This window comes from Corvus moneduloides, chromosome 15, assembly GCF_009650955.1.
Source record: "Corvus moneduloides isolate bCorMon1 chromosome 15, bCorMon1.pri, whole genome shotgun sequence".
NCBI classification, from domain to species: domain Eukaryota; kingdom Metazoa; phylum Chordata; class Aves; order Passeriformes; family Corvidae; genus Corvus; species Corvus moneduloides.
Genome location: NC_045490.1, coordinates 9,649,285 through 9,671,031, shown reverse-complemented (window position 1 = coordinate 9,671,031; position 21,747 = coordinate 9,649,285). Strand labels below are relative to the sequence as shown.

The window sequence follows — 21,747 nt, the reverse complement described above, 5'->3', positions numbered from 1 at the left end:
TGAACACCTCGTTTACAAGGGCCTAACTTTGCCTCAGTTTGCTGGTGAGGTGGTTCTCAGGGTGAACATCAGTGTAAAACCTGCCCTTGGCAGGGAGTTCCTGAGGGTCGTCCCTGAGCATTAGCTCTGGGCCCTGTGTGCGTACTCTGGCCTCCTCACGTGATGCTCCAGGAATGCACTTTCCTTTGATTATTTTTCTTGACCCAGATCTCTTCCAAATATGGTCTCAGCTTAAACAAGTTTGTGTTCTTAGAGCTCGGGTGTTTGCAGAATAAATTCTGGCTTCCAGCTAACTATGGCTGACTGTAAGGAGGCAGAGAGTAACCTAAAAATGCAAAAATAAAAGGGGCACAGCTGGACTCAGATTTGTCTCAAAATGTACATTTTGTACAATGTTTATACAATGCTAGGCAGGAAGATTTGTTTTCATAGTTTTAGCTGCAGTGGAAACAGTTGTTTTTAAATAAATGACCATTAGTCTGACTGATTGCCACCCAAACATTGCTTCTCTGAGACTTTTCATCTGAAACAAATTTAAATATTTTTCTTTAGTCAAACTGAGAGATACAAGATTGTCAAGCTGACCAGCATAAGCAGAGGTAAATTAATTAACATCTCAGAGCTAAGTTGTTCCAGTGAGCTAAGAAATTACTAATAACCTACTGTGGAGTGAGCATATGATTAAGTTATTTTATACTTTGGCCATTCTAAGTATGAAGTTCATCATCACAAACATTTCTCAAAATAATAAATACCCTGTGGCAACTGTTCTGAAATGAATGGCTGAGCAAGGAAAATGTTACACTCAGAATTAAGATCAAGGATTTTCATTAAAACCTACATTTCCTCTGCCTGTGCAAGTTACCGAGGAAGTGAATTTGTAGAAATTATCAGCTCCGATAATTCACAGTTAAATAGACAGGAGGTCATGGCAGTTCCTGTACTGAATTCTCCCTGTTTGCTCAGCATGCTTTGGAGCCCAGGACCGGTGAGAAGCTCATGTGTTGGCAGAAGGAGGAACTTGTGCTTTGAGGCCCTTCTTCTCCTTGAAAATGCGGATCCTTCGGCGAGATCTCCAGTGAGAGAGGAAGAGAATGGCACTTTGTGGGGATGTGGGAAGGGGCAGCGTTTCATTGCATCGCTTATCTTACAGATACTTAATGTAATCATTTGGTACTGCTAATGAGTCAGTCCTTTAGAGGAAGAAAAGGAGGGAGCGGATTCACAACTGGAGGAACTGCCATGCTTCAGGCCCCGGGAGCTGTAACAAAACAAGACAGTGGCAGAGCAGTTTATCAGTGTTTGGTCCCTGTTGTTATTAGCACAGTGCACATGAGGGGACCGGGTCCTATTGCTACCAGATGACAATTTGAGCTGGCTCAGCTGGTGTGGGTTTGCTTGGAGCATGATGCAGGGTAGTGACACCAACCTGGCTGTCAAGGAGCCATGGCCAGCTCAGGTCAGACATTTAGATCTTGCTCTGCTCTGCCAGCAACAGCCTCGACAACAGCTGGGTTCAGGCTTCACAGCTCGGGATGGAGCGTTTCACTGCCTTATGTTACACTTCCACTCCTCTAGGGTCTGATGGTTTCTGTGTTCTGTTGAGATGACAATTTCTGCAGAAATCAGGAGGCTGAGCCCAGCCTTCCATCACCTTCCAGATTAAAATATTGAAAATAGCAGGATACTGAAAAGGTATCGACCTGAACCATTTTTCATTGGCACTTCCAATAGACATTTGAACAGCAGAAAGATGAGCTTTGTAAATAAACTGAATCATTTGCTAAATTAAGCTAAATGAAGGCTGCTTTTCCCTGCCACTTTCTTATATTGCAAGTGAGGATTCCTGCATGCATTAGGAAGAAATGGCAAAAATACGAATCATCATCTTGGCAGGATGTTGCACAGCAATTTTCAGCCTGAAGAGCTCCAAGTATTGTAGAAATGAAATATCTTAGTGCTGGAGTACAGCAGTCAGCTCCTCAAACAACAGCAGGAGAGGGAAATATTTTTAAAAGCAGAATTAACATTTGTGAAAGCTGCAGGTTCTTGTTTCCTGGTCTTTTTTGCTTTTATTTTCTAAAACCTCATCTGAATAATACGCAATGTTTTTCAGGCTCTTTTGTCCATCAGTCATTTAAGGACCAATGTGCTCATTCAGACCCTGTGATTTGAAGATGTGTGTGTTGCTGTCTGTCAATGGACCAAGGGTGCTAATGGAGGACAGGAATCTGTTATAGTCATTAACAAACGCGGATTAAAAAATATGTTGGTCACAGCCCTCCACCAAGTGGGCTGTCATATTGTTTCACTAAAACTGACCTCGAGAACAAAAGGTTGGATGGTGAAATGTGCTGGGCACTTAAAATTCGTGTTTCTATGGGATCTTTTTGGAAACAGTTGAAGTTGGTATTCCTTGTATTTGCTGTTCCTGCTTGCAGGTATGAAGTGCTACTGCAACACTGAACTCTTCAGAACACAGATGGATGAAACAAAGCAAAGTATTTAATAACCAGCAGTCCCACACTCGTGCTGCAAGACTCTGATGGTCCATGCCCGGACCCAGCCCCGTGTGAGCTACGCTGGAATGGCAGCTGTTCCCACTGCAAAGTCAGCCGGGAAAGAGAACTAACATAATACATCGTTCTAATAGTCCTGAAGCTGGACTATTCCATAATGGATTGCAGCGTGTGGTGGAGTGGAGGTGGTGGAGTCACCGCCCCTGGACGTGTTTCGAGTAAAGACTGGATGTGGCACTCAGTGCCATGGTCCGTTTGACGCGGCAGTGTTTGCTCACGGGTTGGGCTCGGTGATCCCAGAGGTCTTTCCAACCTAAGTGAGCCTGAGACAGAAGATACCGCACTCTATCCAAACGGCAGTGATGGGAGCACCATTAATACTGATCCCGCTTCCAGGGATGCGCGTGGCCATGCACAGTGCCCGAAGCACTCGGGATTCGTGTGTGTCCCTTCGCCGGGCGGACACCCAACCCGCACGCACCTCTTCCCGCCCGCCCCACAAAATGGCGGCGGCCGCGCGGCCCCGACCCTCGGCGGAGGGAGGGGCCTCGTCGGCCCCGCCCCGCGCGCGCCCCCGTGGCGCGGCCCCGCTCGGGAGCGCGCCCCGCCAGCCCCGCCGCCCGCGCCCGCCGCAGCGCCGCTCCCTCCCCTGCGCCCGTCCCCTCCCTGCAGCCGCCCGGCGCGGTGTGGGGAGGCGGCCGCTCCGCCCGCCGCCGCTGCCGCCGCCCCGAGCCTCTCAGGTAGGTGCGGGTCGGGCCCGCGGGCCCCGGACCCTGCTCCGTGCGGTGGGAGGCGGCGGGCGGGCAAGATGGAGCCGCGGCCGGCGGGGGAGGGGAGCGGAGCGGGACTCTCCTGTCCTCCCTCCTCCGCTCCCTCCCCGCCGCTGAGGGCGATCCCGCGGTCTCCGAGCCCCGGAGCGCGGTGCCCGAGCCCCGTGGGGCCGCGCGAGGGAAGCTGCGCCATCGTCGCCTGTCCCGCCGTCCCCGCCCGGCCGTGCCCCGGGCCGAGGGCCGGGGCCTGTCCGTGCCCCCCGCGCGGGACGGGGGACACGCGAGGCCACCCCCGGCGCGGTGTCCCCGGCTGCGGCCGAGTCGGAGAGAGCTGTGCCGCCCCTTTGTCCCCTCAGCCGGCCCTTGGCCGCTCCTGATGGGGCTGGGCCCTCCTGCTCTCCAGCCTGCGGCCGGGAATTGTTCCTTCCCTTCAGCAGCCGCAGCTCCGTGCGTGGGGCTGGTGTGTGTGCAGGGCTGTTTACTTGAAGCATACTCCCATTCGCGTGGGGCACCTGGATGTGTGCGTACAGCCCATGGATGTATTTCCTGACACACCTAAGTAGCGGATGCCTTTGCTCACCTGCACATCGGGGTACCTGGAGAGCCTCACTGTGTCCCTTCTGTGTCTCTTTGCGTTCTAACATAGTGCGTGTCAGTGCTGTGTATTCTCGTGGACAGTTACGGATAGTTTAGTGCATTCTTGTTTGTGCATAGTCCTTCTGGGGTAATTGATTAGGGAATAGTTGCACCTTAAATTTGTGTGCAGTTCTCCCTGAATTAACAGTTATTTTGATCCTTGTGGTTTTTATTTTTGTAAAATGAAAGGGTAGGAGGGGCACTCTGTTAATATACTTCTTAAATTATGGTTTATTTCTATTTCAGTCTTGAGATGCCACAGTTTCCTTAGAATTTTGTGTGTGTGTCTGTGTCTGTACCCATATCCCTCATATTTTAGATGCAGCCTTAAATAAAAAAAGCCCTGCATGTTTTTCCATTGACCACTGTCGAACAGATTCAACAAGTGGACGTTGTCTTTCTGCAGTCTCACACAAGGACGCTGCTGTGGCTGTGTTTGGGTGTGTGGACAGGTGTTCAGAGGCCTTTGCACTGCTGGAGTGTGTGGACAGGTGTCCAGAGCCTTCTGCACTAGGTCTCATCACAGAGAAACACTCTGAAAACGTACATCAGGAAGATGCTTGATCCACCTCTTTAAGCTTGAAAGTCCTTTTGTGGTAGCAGGCTAGGGAAAGAGTAAAGGGTAGGTGAGAACACCCACTGAGATGAATGAGCACCTCTTACCTCTCAGAGCTATTGTTCGAGACTGCAGCCCTGGGGAGAAGAGCGGGTGGGTGAGAACACCCACAGAGATGAATAAGCATCTCCAGCTCCTCAAAGCCCTTGTTCTAGGCTATGGCAAGGACTGCTCCTTTTTGTTTGGGAGTAGCCCCTTGAGGTGAATGGACAATTCACAAACACTAATAATCCTTTCTTTATAAAGATCCACCTCTACCTGCTCCATCATTCATACGCATATTTGGTTTGCCTTGAAGTTTGGTAATGCAGAACCACAGAATAATGGGGGTGCCGTTTCAGCATACTCTCCTAAGCAAGTCTGTCTGGCCTGATGGCTGCCTTGATTCTGTGCTGCTCCATCCCCAGCTCTGGGGTTTTACTCCAACCTCCATTCCCTCTGCTGTGTTTGGGACTTGTCATGCCTGTCGTCCAGGTCTTTAAAGTCCACTAAGACCATCTTTTTGAGATCTGGTAATTTTTTTAAAGTAACAGTACCAGGGAGTGGGGTCAGTGGCAGCCAGTGGGTAATGTGGCTTAGGCTGACTTGGGACTGTCTCTGTGCTAATGGAAATGTGAGTTTCTCTTACTTCTTGCCTCGATGCCTATGCGCTGTTGCTTTTGCTTTCTTGTTGGATTAGTTTTCACCTGGATCAGATCCCTGGTGTTGATTTGTCCTGCTCTTGCACAATAGTTAGTGTTGGCACAAGGAGTGGGAATGTGAGAGAAGAGGAAGGAGCAAGATTGTCCTGCTCAGAAAAAGGGCGGATTCTAAGAGTGGTTTCTGTTGATTATGAAACCAAACTGTCAGTTGTGTCAGTGTAATTGGAGTGCACAGGTAATTAAATCATTGATGCCATCTTCCTTAATTTTTGTGAAGCTGTCTTAACCCTTTCAAGGTGTCCTGTTCATCATCATCATCATATATGATCTTAATTTTGGGGTGGGAAGAAGTCAGCTGACATCCTTGCTTATGTTAGCATCTAGTGAAACTCTGTCCTTGGATATGGCTTATTTGGTTTTTAGGGTTAGAAAGCCTAACAATTGTCTGCCTGGTTTTGCAATCAAATAATGAATGAACCCGAAAAGTTCCGTTTACTTGACACTTAGCCTAGTGGTGCTTCCCAACATCAACTCTTTGTGAGCAGTTGAGCTTTGTCTGTAATACAAAGCTTGTGCTTAGGCTTTGGAGACCTTTGTTTCTCCAAGGGTGTCTGAGTCAAAAGACTTGAACTCCCGGGGGCACAGAGGCGCACCCAGGTTGCAGCTCTCTGGTGAGGAGCACGAGGCGCAGACCATAGTGAAGGAAGGCTCCCATTCTGCCTGGCACGTCTGGGGAAGAGGAATTTAAAGGGGGTGGGTATTTCAGCTCCATATAACTCTTAACTTCTGTCACATAAGAAAGTGACCCTGGGTCACCAGGGGAAGGACCATACTTGTAAGTTGTATTGCTTGGGGAACTCTTAATTTATTAGTGATTTTGCACTAAGAATAATTGAGAAAGAAACTGTTCCCAAAATTATGTTGTCTTTTCGATTTGCAGTCTTATGGTATCATGTAGTAACTCTAGCAAATCACTGCTGTAAAGAAATTATTTCTTATATTTTGGCAGTTTTTAATATATTTTACCTGGTGTCAAATGATGAGAAAAATCATATTATGCACCGACTGTGGAAAGGGCTTCATAAGCACAGTATGGAAAAACTGGTTATTGTGCTTCACAAGTAGGTAAGATTTCAGTTGTAGGTTCTGGTGTTACAATGTATGTTGTGCCTCTGATAGAATTTCATATTTAGTATTTTTAAAATATTTACATTTATGTGAATACTCCAGGTAAGGTGCAGCTTTGTGAAAGCAAGCAGTCACAGGGTTTTAAAAATTGGGTAAGGCCCTACTTAAGCAAGAGTTAATATGTGGAAAAGGAGCTGACAATAAAAGGGATATGTGAAAAACATTTAAATTGATAGAATTAATTCTTCTCAGTGAGCGATGAAAGGATTTCTCACACATGCTATCCTGAGAGAGAAGAACAGAACTGACACCATATTTCTGTTGCGGTCTTGAAAGGGAAAATATTCTTCCTGCTGCTGTTGCTGCTCAGCCCCCCCTGCAAAGCAAAGGAGCCCTGTGGCGCTCCCCAGGGCCGTGGAACTCGGCACAGAGCGTCCTTTATGAGGGATCCTGAACAGAGCTGAGCCTGTGCTCTGCTCCCGCAGCGTTCACTGGCAGCAGTGACCTTCAGAGAGCTGTGCACAAATGATGCTTGTGGCTGCTTGTGTTGTTAAATAGCGAGTCACATACTTTGTATGTGTTGGATGATGATGAAAATGCGCTGCTACAGCCTCCCACAGCCCCATCAATACTGTGGAAACTATTGCAAGCTCAGCGGTGAAAAACCTCAGAAAAATGAGTAGGTGTTGTATACTAACCCTCATTAAAAGCAAAATTGTCCCTGTTGCTGCGAGGAATACCCTTTCTGGTATTCATCATTTGAAAAGCTGTAGTATAGATGGACTTGGAGCTTTGTGCAGTTTTGCTGTGATTCAGGTGTGTTTTAGCAGAAGTCGGGCACTTGCTGAGTCAGGTCTGTTCTGGCGCTCAGCAGGCCACAGAAGGCAGGCTGGGCTGGGTGAGAGCAGAGCAGTTGCCTGCTGCTTATGCTGGAACTGATTATTCTGCTCAATGCAGATAATGGGTCTCAGGTCCAGTACTCAGTATAAAATAGCTACTGAGCAAGTGCCTATTCTGGGAGGTTTGCGAACTTCTCTGCTTATCAAAGGTTTCATCTTGTCTACACTGGCAGCTAAATCCTGCCCGTGAAGAAGGCAGGGTACGAGGTTTGAAAGCCAAAGATGGCATTATGTCACAGCTCAAGAGGGTGTTTTTATGTAATGTGATTTGAATAGCTTTGATATTAAAATTTTGTGTAGTGAACAGGTCATGAATGGGAATTTCTTGCAGGGTTTCAAGCCTGGAGAGAGATGGGCCATAACAGAACCAGGAGCCTTAGGAGCTGTGAGTTAGAGCTGTATGTTAAGCTGTATTTAGGGATACAAGGAGGGGTCATGACCATGTCCAGTCATCCCCTGTAGCAAACCTTATGGGTCCCAGCTGGATGGTCCTGTTTCTTTCTAGCAGCGGTGGAGCTTCTGTGCTTTGTTGCTATGAGAAGCTCCTGGTGCTGCCTCTCTTTTCCCAAAGCCAACTTACTCAGTGCCTCCTCCCCTTCCCCAGCATTTCTATAGATATAAATTACCAGACACTAAAGGATCCATACAGAAAATCCTCCATAGTCACTTTTCAGTGAATCTTTTTGAAATACAACTAAATTTCCTTGTTACAGTGCCTTATCTTAACTATTTTTTTATACAGAGATATTCAGTCAGTCAGTTAAATCAGTTTAAAAACTGATTTAAGTAAACTGTTGCCATTGTTTTTAGGTGTCTATTTACAGGTTTAAAACGAGAAAGTTCTATCTTGTTGGAAACTTTTTTGGATGGTTTTATTCAAGAATGTTTGCACACAAAGTTGTATGTGTTTAGCTATACAATTTAGCTAGAGTGTAATTCTTAAATTAGCATAGCTTTGCATTTTATACCAATTCTCTTTTATACTGTATATCTCCCTGCCAAGAAACCTGCTTCCATTCTACAGATAGACTCACTACATTCTTGTATTCCCTACTGTAATGTGAATGAAGGAAAATTACACTGGAGAGTCCATGTTAGGGTAATTAAGCTCGATTACAGATTCCTTTTCAAAATTTAAACAAAAACGTCTTAAATCAAAAAGATAGAAGAGGAACCTTGGCTACTACTTGAAATTTGCATGGTTCGCTGAAAAATGGTGCAGAGAGGGGGGAAAATGCATTAAAAAAAATCCTGTTGGCAGTCTTCCACTGAGATTGGGGGTTTTGTTAAGCTTCCTCTAGAAAGAAATTTTAAATAGTTACTGATTTGTGTTGTCTTTCTTCCTTCATCCATTCCAGCCGTACTGGTTGTTGCCAGAGGGAAGGTAAAGTATCATCAGCCAGGTCTTGTGTGTGAAGTCAGTGTTTGTCAGAGCTCTCACTGGTATTGCAGTAGACACAAAGCACATGCATATGGTGATGAAGCTCCAGCAGAATATATTCACTGTCTAGGAGTACCTATGATGGTTCTCCCCCAGAAAGAAGGATGTTAAAATCTCCTCAAGTGTAATGAGGAAAAGAATCAGAGAGTAAGAATGTAACACAGGAGTGAGTGTGAGCCTGGTTGGTCTCATGAGAAATACCAGGGGCCCCTGCTTTATTCAGTGCCTTCTCCCAGCTCTGGTGTGTTCCTTGGATACTGGGCAGCTGAACTGATGCTTCTTTGTGGCAGTTGAGCTTGGAGCAGCTTTTTGTGGCCAAAGCCAGTATTCCCGTGTTCAAAATGAGTACTGAAGACAAGAATGCTGCTCACCACTCCAAGTGTCTCTAGTGGATCAACAAACAGCAGAACAGCCTTTCAAAGCCGCTGGGCTTTACTCTCTCCACAGCAAAAGGATATTATAGAACCCTCATGTTTGCAATTACATATCATGAAAAAATCTCAGGTATTTTCTGTGCTATTGCAGGCACTTTTCTAGTAGGGTTAAAGAAAGGTAACATTTTTTTGACTGCTAATTGTAGAAAACCTTAAGCTTCTTTCTGTATTGCTGCACAGAACAGTCTGTGGTCTCTTGACCTGAGCTTATTTCCTTTGTCCTTTGCTAAGTGCAGGCTTGCAAGCTATTCTTAGTTGTTTTGTTTGCAAGTTAACAGCTGCGATAACAGTGGTTTCACTTTTATTCTACTGTACCCCATGCAATGCACCAGCATTGTAGCACTTTAATTATCTCTGCTAGAACATCTAATATTTAAACTATATTACTGTCATAATTTCCCTATTTGACATAAACCCGTATTCATATATTTGCAGAAGAGTAATGCACATTGTAATGTGCATTTGACAAGCCAGGGTAGATGGAGTGTTCCACCAGGGAATGTACCCTTTGTAATCAGGAGAAAAGAGCACGGGGATTTACTCCAGGGTAAATAGACTGTCTGTGCTGTGTGCTTTCTCTCTGGCTGGCAGGAAACATTCATAACTGCCAAATAAATGCAGGAATCAATGGTAGAGTTTAAATTGTGTTGCTGTAGGTGATATTCCAGAGCTATTGTAGGGAAAAGATAATAAATCTTCCAGACCTTATCTACTTGATAAATTTACCATGGGAAGACATATTTGGTGTCTTAAGTGTAACTGTAAGACACAGAAACACTCTGACAGGCCAGGTATTTATTGGTTTAATCTTGTCTTCAGCATAGCTAAATATTTCTTTCTTAAACTTTGAGTATTTGCAGCTTATTTAAGTTGTAGAACCAGTATAGTTGAAGGGAAGATATAATTGCTTTATTTCCTAGAGTCATTGGTATTGCCAACAATATCAACATATCTCAGTGCTGGCATTGCTAGCAGTTCTCTCCTAACTAGGACAGCAGTGGCATTTCTGCAATCCCGCATCTTGTACTTAGTTACAAATTCATTTCCTCCCTCTGCTTTCCCAACTATGTTGCCAAATGCCTTATGTATTCCTTTCTTTGACATTAATTGTGATAGGAAATAACAAAACTGATTAGCACTTCATTCTTTTGCTGCAGTTAAGCAAACAAAAAATCTTTAGGATCCTATATCTACTATACCAAAAGAGTTATATCTTTCCTTGGCTTACAGCTGAGTCGCATATTAATCTTAGAGCTAAAGCAACTAAAATTCAGATGAGATTTGGTTAGAAAGGTTTTGGAATCAATCATGAGCAAATATGATAGCTCTTGGTTGCTCAAATGCTGTTGTTCAGTTTTTTAACTTACTTCTTCCTTAAGTATACCTATGTGAATAATACATGGTTTAAACTGTCCTTTTTAACTATGTGTAAAGGTTACTGTGCAGAACCTCAAGTGAAGGCTTAATAAAACTCATTTTAAAAGTAATTTACTGACATCAATACTGTTTACTAAAAATAGACAAAGTAGTTCGGACTAATTTTAAGAAACAGAGGTGGCTTTTGAAAGATTCTCTTTTGTGGAATGCTGCAGTATTATGATATATTGATACATATTTCTCTCTCTTATTTTTGGTAGAAAATGATGCACCCTGTTGCCAGCAGTAATCCAGCTTTCTGTGGGACTGGCAAGAGCTCTTGCCTGAATGAAGACAATGTAAGAGCTGCAGATCAGTTTGACCTCTACGCCACACAGCAGAGCAAGTACAGCCATGCAGTCAGCCACAAACCCATTGCCTGCCAGAGACAAGACGCCTTGAACGAATCCCACTTGCAGACCACAAGTGGCAGGAATATAGAGACAAAAGATGAACTAAAGAAAAAGAAAAACCTCAACCGCTCCGGGAAACGTGGAAGGCCGTCAGGGACCACGAAATCAGCAGGGTACCGAACGAGCACAGGTCGACCCCTGGGGACCACCAAAGCAGCTGGATTTAAGACAAGTCCAGGCAGACCCTTGGGTACAACTAAAGCAGCAGGATACAAAGTCAGCCCAGGCAGACCTCCAGGTAGCATTAAAGCTCTATCACGGCTTGCAAATCTAAATTATACTTGTGGCAGTGCAGCTTTTCCTTACCCTATGGTGCATAACAGAGGAGTACATGCTGCTGGTGAAACTAGCAGCAAAATCAAACAGCCTAATGAATGAAAGGAGGGAATGAATAACTCCTGACTTATCTGCTTTATGCTGATTTTGGGCATGTTTCTTGAGTTTTCTTGTAATGTTTGCCTAAGTCTGAGTTTCTAGATTTTATTACAGTAATGCCGTAGCCTACGTGTGCAATTCATAAGTTTTACAGAATGTTGAGACGGCTTTGGTTTAAAGAGGCTTCTGTTGATTTTAAATCATAATTTATAAGGAAGTCTGAAATTATACATTATGCTTTGGTGTCCATACTTAAGTAATGTCCATGTCCCTAGTTTTAAGTTCAGTTTCTCATAAATATAGATGTGTGGTTATAAATTAAATAATTGAAATAAGGAGGACAGAAATTAGCTGTCTGATGGTTCATGATGTGGCCTGCCCCACAATAAGCAACTTAGCCAGTTAAGTTCTTACTTGATAAAAATTGATAAAGAAAGTGGCAAGCCACATTTTCCACTTCTGCAGGACCTTCTAAAGACCTCAGATATACTTAAAAACTTAAACAAAAAAACCCCTTTTTTTCTAAAGTGATTTCCAGTAGCTTTTATTTCTGGAGTTGTAGCATTAAGTGAATTTCAACTAATGCTCCAAAAATATTTTTGAAGATATTAAAGAAACCTGAGTATTTGTACCGTGCATTACAGCTTCACAGCGCCTTACAAAGACAAGTTACTTTGCCTTTAGGTGAGAGCTGTTCTTTTAGTTACACTGTTACAGGATTCTGCTGGGTAATTTTGAAATGCCTAATAGTACATATACCAAACCACAAATAATTCTTTGAAATTTGAAATATTTTATAAGAAATTAAGTACTGTTCATTCTAGTTAGGCACTTGATTAATATTAAACAGTATGTTCTTAAATCTGTAAATAGGTATTTACGCTGGCTTTTGCCTTTCAAATCTGTGCTTAGATGGCAACAGTTTAATAGCTTTTAAAGTAATAACGTATAATGTTTACAAATTAAACTTTTTAAACAGATGCTGTTGCCAAATTTTTAGACTCAGTTTTGCCAGATATTCCTGGAAATAGTTATTTCGTTGTTTGACACTTATACTATATTTAAGTTATGGAAGCTTATATATCTACCAAAGGACACCATTTTCATGATTTATAAAAGCAAACTGTATAGCTGATGCAAACAGGATGCAGTTTACTGCACTGCTAGACCCCAGATATAGAGTTCATCTATGCATGCAAGCCAGAAAAAAATGTTGTTGGTTAACTATAAATACCTTTCTTGACTCAAACTAAAACCTCCCCTCCTCCCAAAAGAAATGTTCCATTTTTCAACTGGGTGTGTGTAATTTTTTTTTAAGTGTGGGAGAATGTGTGAGTGTGAGTGTGTAAAATACTTTCATCCAGAATTCAAAAGAAAAAAAAAATCAGTCCTCAATGTTGTATATTGTTTGTTCTAAATTCATTTTACTGAAACTAAAACTTTTTTTTTTTTTTTAATCTGGAAGAAAGGTTACGTTTAAGTCATTTCATATATAAAATGACTTTATGATAAATTTGTAGCTTGAAATATCTGGGGAGGGGGAATATATAGAGTTTGCAGATTTGGGGAGAATAAAAATTTGGGTTAATTGAGCCTGTGCTGAATGGGTAATGATGATGGTAATTTTTGTTAATATAAATGCTATTCTGGCCTGCTGTCATTTTGACTAGACCTCTTGATTTCAGTGATGACAACTTAAGAAACAGATGTCATGTTTCATACCTTTTTTATCAGGAAAAAAGCAGCAAGCCTTCAGGTGTTCCAGTGATGCCTAACACATATTGAGCTGGACTTTTGCTGTACTTTACAATAGGTGTGTTGAATTGTTTTGGGGGAACTGTGTATGCACTGGCAACTAAGACAATGAACCTCAACTTATACTGGATGGCTCCTTAGTCGATAGATGAACTAATGGCAGCTAAATTGCTACTAAGGAATAGTTTCTTCATGCTGAAGCTCTGAAATCCAGTTGTACGTTCTGTTCCTCAACAAACTCGCAAGTCTGAAATTTAGCATTCTCTCTCAGAAGATGTAACTTCTGACACATGCAAAGTGCTAACGTGAGTTCATTCACCCTCAGGATCTGTGTTCTATTGGCTGTTTTTAATCAGATAATTTTTCAACAAAAGACTTCTTTAAGTTCTTTCCTGAACTCAGCTGGGCAAGCAGTCCTCTTCAGCTGAATGTATAACTGCAGGAGTGTCACACCTCGCTGGCAAGGAACGTGTTGCATGTCACCACTGTACCTTGGAGAAACTCCACTCCTTACCTCCTCCCGTTGATCCTGTTTGCTCCTGTCTGTTCCTCACTTGTGCATCCACTCAATGGTGCTGTGCTGTGTGTCAGGAGATAATGCAGATGTATTGCTGTTCTGCTAGTATAATTTGTATTCAAGTATGCTGATGAAATAATGAAATCACCTAAGCAATTTCTGTTCATTACAGTGTTTATTAATTATATCAGATGAAATATAATCCCAGTAAAAACTAATTAATGTTGTCAGTTGTGAAATGATGAGCATCAAGTAGAAGAGTGTTCAGAGACCCCGCAGTGGGTTCCTTGGCACTCTAGATTTAGGAAGGAGAGCAGAAGTGCACTGCTGGCATTTCCTAATTCTGCTTTATTTTATATCTGACTAGAGTTTACTGGTGCCATGCAGTGAGGGGAAGGAAAAAAAGAGGAGATTCAAAATGACTAGAAATGGAATTTTCAAATACTTCTTTCTATGTATACTCTGCAGAATACATTGTGCTTTTTTCAACACTTTTCTGTCCATGAGAAACACTGAAACAGCATGTTAATGCCTAAACTTTATTAGTACCAATGGGAAAACTGGCATTTTCCCCCCATAGTATGAAAACATTACTTGTAAGGTAAATTGCTTATTTTATATTATATATCATAATTCAGCTATTCATAAGCTAGGATCACTGTTGTGTGTTAACACTGTTCAGAAGACTGACATGTCAAGTTTAATAATTTCTTTTAATTATCAAGTTTCTAACGTCTTATTTATACATAAATGAAATGTATTAGCTTGCTATTATTCCTTAATGATGCTATAAAGTTCACTGTTTAAGATACATATAGTAACTACTATTCATTTTCTGATTAAATTTACTTAAACTTTAAAACCAAATAATTTTGCTACTATAAAGTCTTGCACTGGACAGATTCAAGATGCTAGCACCATATTTTGTCAGGAAAAAATCAGATACCATCAGAAGCAGCTGACTTTGATATCAAAGATGGTATGTTTAAAATCAGCACTTAGCTTTGTCATTAAAGCAATGTTCTTTATATCTTGGATTTAGTTTAAAATGATCAAATTAACTAGAGCCATTAAAGATCTCTCTTCTGAATGAATATATTTTCATTTTGTCTGAAGGATCTTAATGTTCAGTCAGGACAAAACCAAGCCTTGTCAGTGAAAAGTGATGTGTCTGTGAAAAGAATTACCTGGAACTACAATACGCAGAGCAATTCAGATGAGAATTTAACTCCCTCCCCCATTTTGAAGAGCTTTAAAAGGCAGAGGAATGTGAAGTCATTTGTGCAATGGTTTCATTAGCTGTGACTCTGCTGTTCTTTGTTATATGTATAATAATGTTTCATGCTACCCTTAGAGTTGACAGTTAAAACAGGTGATAACAATCATAAATACTTGGAACTGCAAACTTCATTTCTGATTACAAAAGTTCATTCTTCTCTATTTTAATGCATATATTTTAACACCGCTTAAATATATTTATGACTTTAGTAGAGACTAGACCTTTCTCCTTGTGACTTTTTTTCCAAATAGAAGAATCTGTATTCTAAAATTTGAACCACTTTCTGTTACTTCAATCTTTCATCATTTGCTTTTCCACAGGTTTACTTTGGGGGTAACAGTAATCTGTTAAATAACTAGTATCAGCACCCTGTCCTCTGCTGTAAAAAGCCTGATTAGATACTGTGTATGTTTTTATGTCCATGAACTTGAGCTACTCGTGTGCAATTATGTGTATGGGAATGGAGTAGTGTTCATGATCTGTATTTACATCATCATATGGATGTATATTTATTAATAAAGTTAATACTTTAAAACCTAAGCATTTTTCCCTGTTTTGTTTTTTTTAATATCTTTTAAATTTTGGCTGAAGATGCCAGTTAACAGTGTTACCTGCTTATTACAGGCACGTTATGTATATTTGCATTAAGGCAAAAAGACTCTATGACTGGCAAGGCATCAGGAAATAGAGGAATGTTGCTTATTTTTTAATGAATTGAAAACAGTGTGACAATAACTTAATTGTTCTTGTCCTTTCACTCAAACAGGAGAAAAGGGGAGGAAAGGAGCTTATAACCCTGTATGGATAAATAGTCAACTGCTAACTTTTCCTCTGCTGCACATGGAAATAAATTTGAAAGTACTCATAAACTAAACTTTTCATGGAATGGTGATCATAATTGGTTATTCTGTGATGAGTAAGACATATTTATCCCTGTATTCCAGCAATATTCCAATTTATCTGTGTTGGTAAGATGTTTTCTGTATGCCACTTAACACTTCTTCTTTTTTTTTTTTTTAATTTTTTCCTCTTTACTGAAGTTTTTCAATAACTTTGGGGAAGAACAGGCAGTCCTACCTACCAGAAGCTGCAGTCCAGACTCCCAGGCCTGCATCCTCTATTTGCTCTCCAGCACCCTTTGCTTTCTTTTCCGTGAACTTTCAAAGGCCTTGAACACATCTGGAGTTGGAACATTCCAAATGTCAATTGCAGTTATTTTGCAGACTTTTTGAATTTACCTGAAAATGACATCTGATGTGTTGGTTGGTTGGTTGGTTGGTTAGTTTGGTTTTTTGGGGTTTTTTTTGGTTGGCCATTCTGGTAGTTCTAAATATTTGGCATTCAAGGTGACTGGATATGTTCAGCAGCAGTCTGCTACATACTGGTCTAAAAATCAGTTCCTGGACATGACTGCATGAGCAACATGCATTATTTGGTGTAAGGAAAGTTTTAAGTATTAGATACTATAGCAGTCACAAATTGTTCAAACAAGAATACAGCTTTTTCAGGTGTTTTGGAAGTTGCTTGACTGCTTCCATGGCCTCTGTGTTCTCTGCCATGGAATGAATGGAAGGATGGAAGCTGCAGGGAGTCTGTTCCCTCAGTGCACAGGTGGTATGTGAGGCCAGATGTGGTTTCTGATGACAGGAGCAGTTCAGGATTATTCAGGCTGGCAGACTAGCAGTGTTGGGGTATCAGTTACACAAGCTGCACATCTTCAAGGAATCTTTAAAATGGTTCTGCCTTTTAATAACCTCAGTTATGTGTATGGTGAGACACCAGGGCTTGTTTGGGGCTGGATTGGCAGTTTTATGCCTCTGCATCTCCATGGTTTGAGCTCTTTAAGTAGCACAAGGAGTACCACGTGAATTAGTGATGTCGTACCTGGTAAACATGGATTACTTACAGTCACCATAAAAAACCTGTACCATTTTGATTTGTGTTATGGCAGGAAGGATATTATGTTAGGATTAAATTCACAGTAAAAAATCGTTTTCAAGTTGAAAATGCTGCTTTGACTAAACTCAAACATAAGGAGAAGGGAGAATGGGGCAGCTTTTTCTTTGCTAGTCTGCACCAGTTTGGATTCCCTTTGTGCTTTTGCTTTCAGGCTTGCTCTGTATCAGCTGATCTAATTAAATATTTTCCCTCTATGTGCAAACCTCATGTTTTCTATTTTTAGACTATTATGTCCTCATTATTAGTGCTTATGCAAATTGGACTTTGAAAGAAAAAGCTTCGAGTGAGAAAATGTGTGCTGTAAGGAATGACAGAGTTGGAGAAGTACACCTGACTAAAAACAAAGTCAAATTCTGTAATATATTACACCCATTTTCATTTATACACATGTACTTGGTTTTTCCTGCCCTTTTCCAATGTGCATGGTTCATGCTCCCCTAGGTCATAACTATCAGTTTTTGACAGATGCAGAGTTTTGGCAAAATCTCATTGTGCACTGCTGGCAGTTTTAAGGAAGTATGTTAAAAATTGTATCGGCACTTGAAGTAGTGTGTTCATTTTCAAAATGCCCCAGATAGTCTTGAGGCTTCACTATTGAACTGAAATAAAGTAAAAACCAATTCTGCAACAGGAAAAATATAATTTCCTAAAAATGAATATGGGAGTATTTATCTTGCCTTTCTGCTTTGGAGCTCTGGTTGACAAGAATTCTTCCTTTTAGTTTTAAAAATACGCCTTGAGTTTGCTACGTTTTACCTTTACCCCCAGCCTGTTGTAGGTTAAGGCACAGTTTGTGTGCAAACAGCTCCCAAACGGGACCGTTCTTCCCTAACGCGGGTGGGAGCAGACAAATCCTTCGTCAGGCAGCTGCGGCTGTGCTGGTCACCGGAGCCGCTGGGGCCGCAACACCGGCTTGTAAGAGAACCGGCTTCGGGATGAGTTACAGGGTGCGCTTGTGCGCCCTCAGTTATTGCTCAGTCACAGCATCCTGCCGAAGCCATTGGATGGCACTTGCCTCTCTGCAAGAATTTTCGACCTGAACTAATTTAAATCAACAATGAAATGCCCCCAGCAGCATCAGCAGCCCGACACCCGGCCCGGGCAGCCACTCCGGTCACAGCGTGCGGGCTCAGCCCTGCAAGGCGGGGACACAATTACAGGATGGTTTGGGTTGGAAGGGACCTTAAGGAACATCTTGTTCCACACCCCTGCCATGGGCAGGGACACCTTCCACTATCCCAGGTTGCTCCAAGCCCCGTCCACACTGGCATTGAACAATTCCAGGGATGGGGCAACCACAGCTTCTCTGGGTAACCTGTGCCAGGGCCTCACCACCCTCACAGTAATTTTTTTCTTAAAGTAATTTTAGTAAATTTTTTTTTTCCTAATATCTAATCTAAACCATTCTCCCTTGTCCTGTCACAACATGCGCTTGTAAATAGTCTTGTCCCATCCTTCCTGTAAACTCCCTTCAGGTACTGGGAGGCCGTAATTAGGTCACCCGAAGCCTTCTCTTCTCCAGGCTGAACAATCCCAATTCAAGGTTCAGCGGGGCCGCGAGAAAACTCGGTTAAACCCGCTTTGTATCTAACACGAGCACGGCTGAGCCCCACCCGACACAAATCCCTACCCCACCCCCGCGCCCCAAGACCTCTTCCCACGGAAATACGACCGGCAGCGGAACTGGAAGTGTCCTGGGGATCCGGCGGAAGCGATCGTTGTCCGGGGAAACGCGGCGGCGCCTGCCGGGGCCGGGGTTGTGGGCGAGGATGTGGCGGCTGCTGCTGGCGCTGGCCTGGCTCGGTGCGACCCTTCCCGCAGGTGCGGCCGGGGGGCTCTGGGTGCGCGGTCGCGGGGTGGACGGGGCGCGGAGCTGACACGTCCCTCTGTCCCTCTCTCTCCCCGCAGGGGCGGCGGCGGAGCGGAGCGCGGGCGGCCCCGAGCCGGTGCGGTACCGCACGGCCGAGATGGCGGACGCGATGCTGGGCAGCGGGGCCGCGGCCGAGCCGCCCGTGCTGCTGTCGGCGGTGCCGGCCCAGGCGAGCGGCGGCCCGGCAGGGGATTGCGATGGGGCGACCGCGGGCGACGCGTGCGGGCCGGCGGGGAGCGGCCCCGCGGCCGCCCAGGCCCGGGAGCAGCCCGTGCTGGAGCCCGTGCTGCCCGGGCCCGCCGAGGAGCAGAACGGCACCGACAGCGCCAAGGTTCCCAAGGTGAACTGCGAGGAGAGGAACACGACGGGCATCGAGCGCTTCACGCTGCAGATCCTGAACGTGTCCCAGGTAGGCGGGTGGCCCGCTCACTGCCCGGGGTTGGTGTGAACCCGTGAGGGTGGTGGAAGATGCCCCGTCAGCCTGTTGCTTTCAGTGCTTGACTTAGTGAATTTCCTCATGTAACGTTCTTCCACCGAAGAAAAGATATGACTGGGCAAAGAGGCTTTTCGGGCCATTCTGAGCAGGAAAAAAATGGAGTTATGGCTCGGTTCATGTGCCGGTGTGTGTCATCTCTGTGCCTGCAGGGCACTGCCAGCTTTCCTGCTCTGTGGACTGGCGTTTCTCCTGGAAATCGTTAATGGCAGTTAGTGCCAGCTCATTTCTTGTTACAGTTATGTGTATGTATATTTTTAAGCAATAAACTTGAAAACAATATTTAAAAAAGGTTATATACAATTCTCCACTTGTTTTAAAAGGTGCATGGCTTGATCAGTATTGCCAAGTATCTAATTGATTGCTGAATGCTGCATCCCTACACAGAATTTAACTCTGTTAAATATGTAATTGTTCATGTTCTCGTGCTTTCTCCAAGGACCTGATGGAGTTCCTAAACCCAAACAGCAGTGACTGTACTTTGGTCCTGTTCTACACACCATGGTGCCGCTTTTCTGCCAGCCTGGCACCTCATTTTAACTCTTTGCCCCGAGCATTCCCAACTCTTCACTTCCTGGCACTGGATGCATCCCAGCACAGCAGGTAACTCACACTCCCTGTGCTCTAGCTGTAGTTTATTTCTCTCAGCTTTGAGTTCTAAAAACAGGAGTGACTTTTTTCTACATAAAATGACAACTTTATTTAGTGAAACTGACACTTTCTATATTGTAACTGTCTTTATTTCTTCCTCCACAAGATTTAATTTCCTTCATGCTTTGTTTTTTCTTTATGTAGTTTATCAACTAGATTTGGAACTGTGGCTGTACCAAATATCCTCCTTTTCCAAGGTGCTAAACCTATGGCTAGATTTAATCATACAGACAGAACGCTGGAAACCCTGAAAGAGTTCATCTTTAACCAAACAGGTGTGTAAATCAGCCCTGGTCCATCAGTGGGAAGAACAGGCTGACTTTAATGTCCAAACTGGGCTTTCATGTCCCTGTGTGTGTTCTTTAAAATGAATGTCATAAAGACCCTGAGAGGACTCAACAGAGGTTAACGTAATCAGTTGTTGCTGTGAGCTGGATTTCAGCCTGTGCTGAGAGCAGAAACTCAGCTCCTTGGGCTGCTGTCACAGAGCAGGGGGAACAGTCGAGTTTAGCTAGAGAGGCTGCCAGAAGGACAGAGCACATCTTCCTGCCCAAAGATTTAATTGAGAATGAAATAAATTAAACTCTCTTTGCCAGCCAGCTGGCTCTCTTCTAATCCACACTGAAGGGCTGTGTGGTGGATCTGCATTTCCAAAAATGCACAAAAATGAGAATCCTGAAAAAACACTCTAAATTAAATTTCCATGTGCTGAAAAACCCCCACAAACTTACTCAAGGCTCTGCTGTGGGAGGACAGAACAAGCCTTCTCCTGTTATGAAAATACACATAAAAATCACTAAGCTTTTATATAAGTAAATTGTATGCTGGGTATATGTTAATGTACAAGGGCCATCTCACCAAAATTTTAAGTCTACCTGTGTCTGAGAGCAGGAACAAAGCTCCAGATTGAACCACCTTCTCTGTATTTAGCGATTACAATGTTGACCAAGTGCTTTGTTTTTTAGGGATAGAAGCTAAAAGCGATGTGGCTGTGACAGAGGAAGACTGGGAAGGGCCCTTGCCAAGCGTTCTGACGAAGGGCGTAGACTGGCTGCTCCTGTTCTCTGTGCTCTTCCTGGCTGGCTTTGTCATGTATGCCACCATTCGCACCGAGAGCATCCGGTGGCTCATCCCGGGACAAGAGCACGAACATCAGGAATAACCTCAGATGCTGAAACAGGGACAGACTTTTCCACTTACTGGTAAAGTGGGAATTTCTATGGACAAGAAGTACCTAAGAATGAACTGTTGATTTGTTGGTTGTAATTTATAATAATGACTAAAAATTGACTTTATTTATCAACTACTGAATCTGTAACAAGCACGTTTGTGGCAATTACAGTGGTAAGTAAACAAGTATGAAAAAACACGAACTAAAGTATTTATTAAGCTGCTCTGATTGACTTCTTTTTAATGGACTTTAATGTAATTAGTGGTACAGTTCTAATTTGCTCTTTTGAAGAGCTCCCTGAGCTTTGTAGATCAGGGAAGATTTTTACAGCACATTGGTCTGTGCATGGCACTGCAAGGAAAACACTGGTGAAGGGAGGTGTTGGTATGTTGAGTGTCCATAAAATAAACTATGAAGATGTTTTGAATGATTTTTCACTCCCATGGAGATGACTGTTCCCACCTCTGGCACTGGGGTTCAGTGCTGGTTTTCTCATTCACTTTGCTCTGAGTTTTGACTTAGTAGCAGTTCTTTATGAGATTTAGAGTCACTTCCCAAGCTCACATCACTATTTCTGTGTGTGTATACAACTAATTTACCACATTCCTGTTGGATGAAATTGTATTAATTGTCCTTTTTAAAAAAAATAAATCAGGTTTTTAGTGTAACCTTTTAAGTTGCTTTCTTTCAGAAGTAAAAACATGCAATTTCTGAACTACAGCTCTAGCTAACTTGCCTAAATTAGCAAGAGCAGTCTTGATGTC

General features: G+C 43.2%; 2 protein-coding genes across 3 annotated transcripts; both read left to right on the top strand.

Annotated features, from left to right (window-relative positions):
- Positions 1 to 3,151: 3,151 nt before the first annotated feature.
- On the top strand, positions 3,152 to 15,379 carry C15H5orf24 (chromosome 15 C5orf24 homolog). Of its 2 annotated transcripts, XM_032124868.1 has the most exons (3): positions 3,153 to 3,259; positions 10,722 to 11,151; positions 13,023 to 15,379. In XM_032124868.1, the coding sequence occupies exons 2-3, from the start codon at positions 10,725 to 10,727 to the stop codon at positions 13,061 to 13,063; spliced, it is 468 nt and encodes a 155-aa protein (XP_031980759.1). In that variant the 5' UTR covers positions 3,153 to 3,259; positions 10,722 to 10,724; the 3' UTR covers positions 13,064 to 15,379. The 2 variants fall into 2 exon arrangements, with proteins under 2 accessions (XP_031980758.1, XP_031980759.1); XM_032124867.1 differs by having other exon boundaries at positions 3,152 to 3,259; positions 10,722 to 15,379.
- A 3,129-nt stretch (positions 15,380 to 18,508) lies between these two features.
- Positions 18,509 to 21,651, top strand: TXNDC15 (thioredoxin domain containing 15). The gene is made up of 5 exons (XM_032125277.1): positions 18,509 to 18,619; positions 18,707 to 19,077; positions 19,601 to 19,764; positions 19,957 to 20,087; positions 20,778 to 21,651. The coding sequence occupies exons 1-5, from the start codon at positions 18,568 to 18,570 to the stop codon at positions 20,972 to 20,974; spliced, it is 915 nt and encodes a 304-aa protein (XP_031981168.1). The 5' UTR covers positions 18,509 to 18,567; the 3' UTR covers positions 20,975 to 21,651.
- Positions 21,652 to 21,747: the final 96 nt, after the last annotated feature.

Coding starts and splice junctions, on each gene's coding strand:
- TXNDC15 (XM_032125277.1), top strand. CDS start 18,568: ATGTGGCGGCTGCTGCTGGCGCTGGCCTGGCTCGGTGCGACCCTTCCC. Junction 19,078..19,600: donor AGATCCTGAACGTGTCCCAG/GTAGGCGGGTGG, acceptor GCTTTCTCCAAG/GACCTGATGGAGTTCCTAAA. Junction 19,765..19,956: donor GATGCATCCCAGCACAGCAG/GTAACTCACACT, acceptor TTCTTTATGTAG/TTTATCAACTAGATTTGGAA.
- C15H5orf24 (XM_032124867.1), top strand. CDS start 10,725: ATGATGCACCCTGTTGCCAGCAGTAATCCAGCTTTCTGTGGGACTGGC.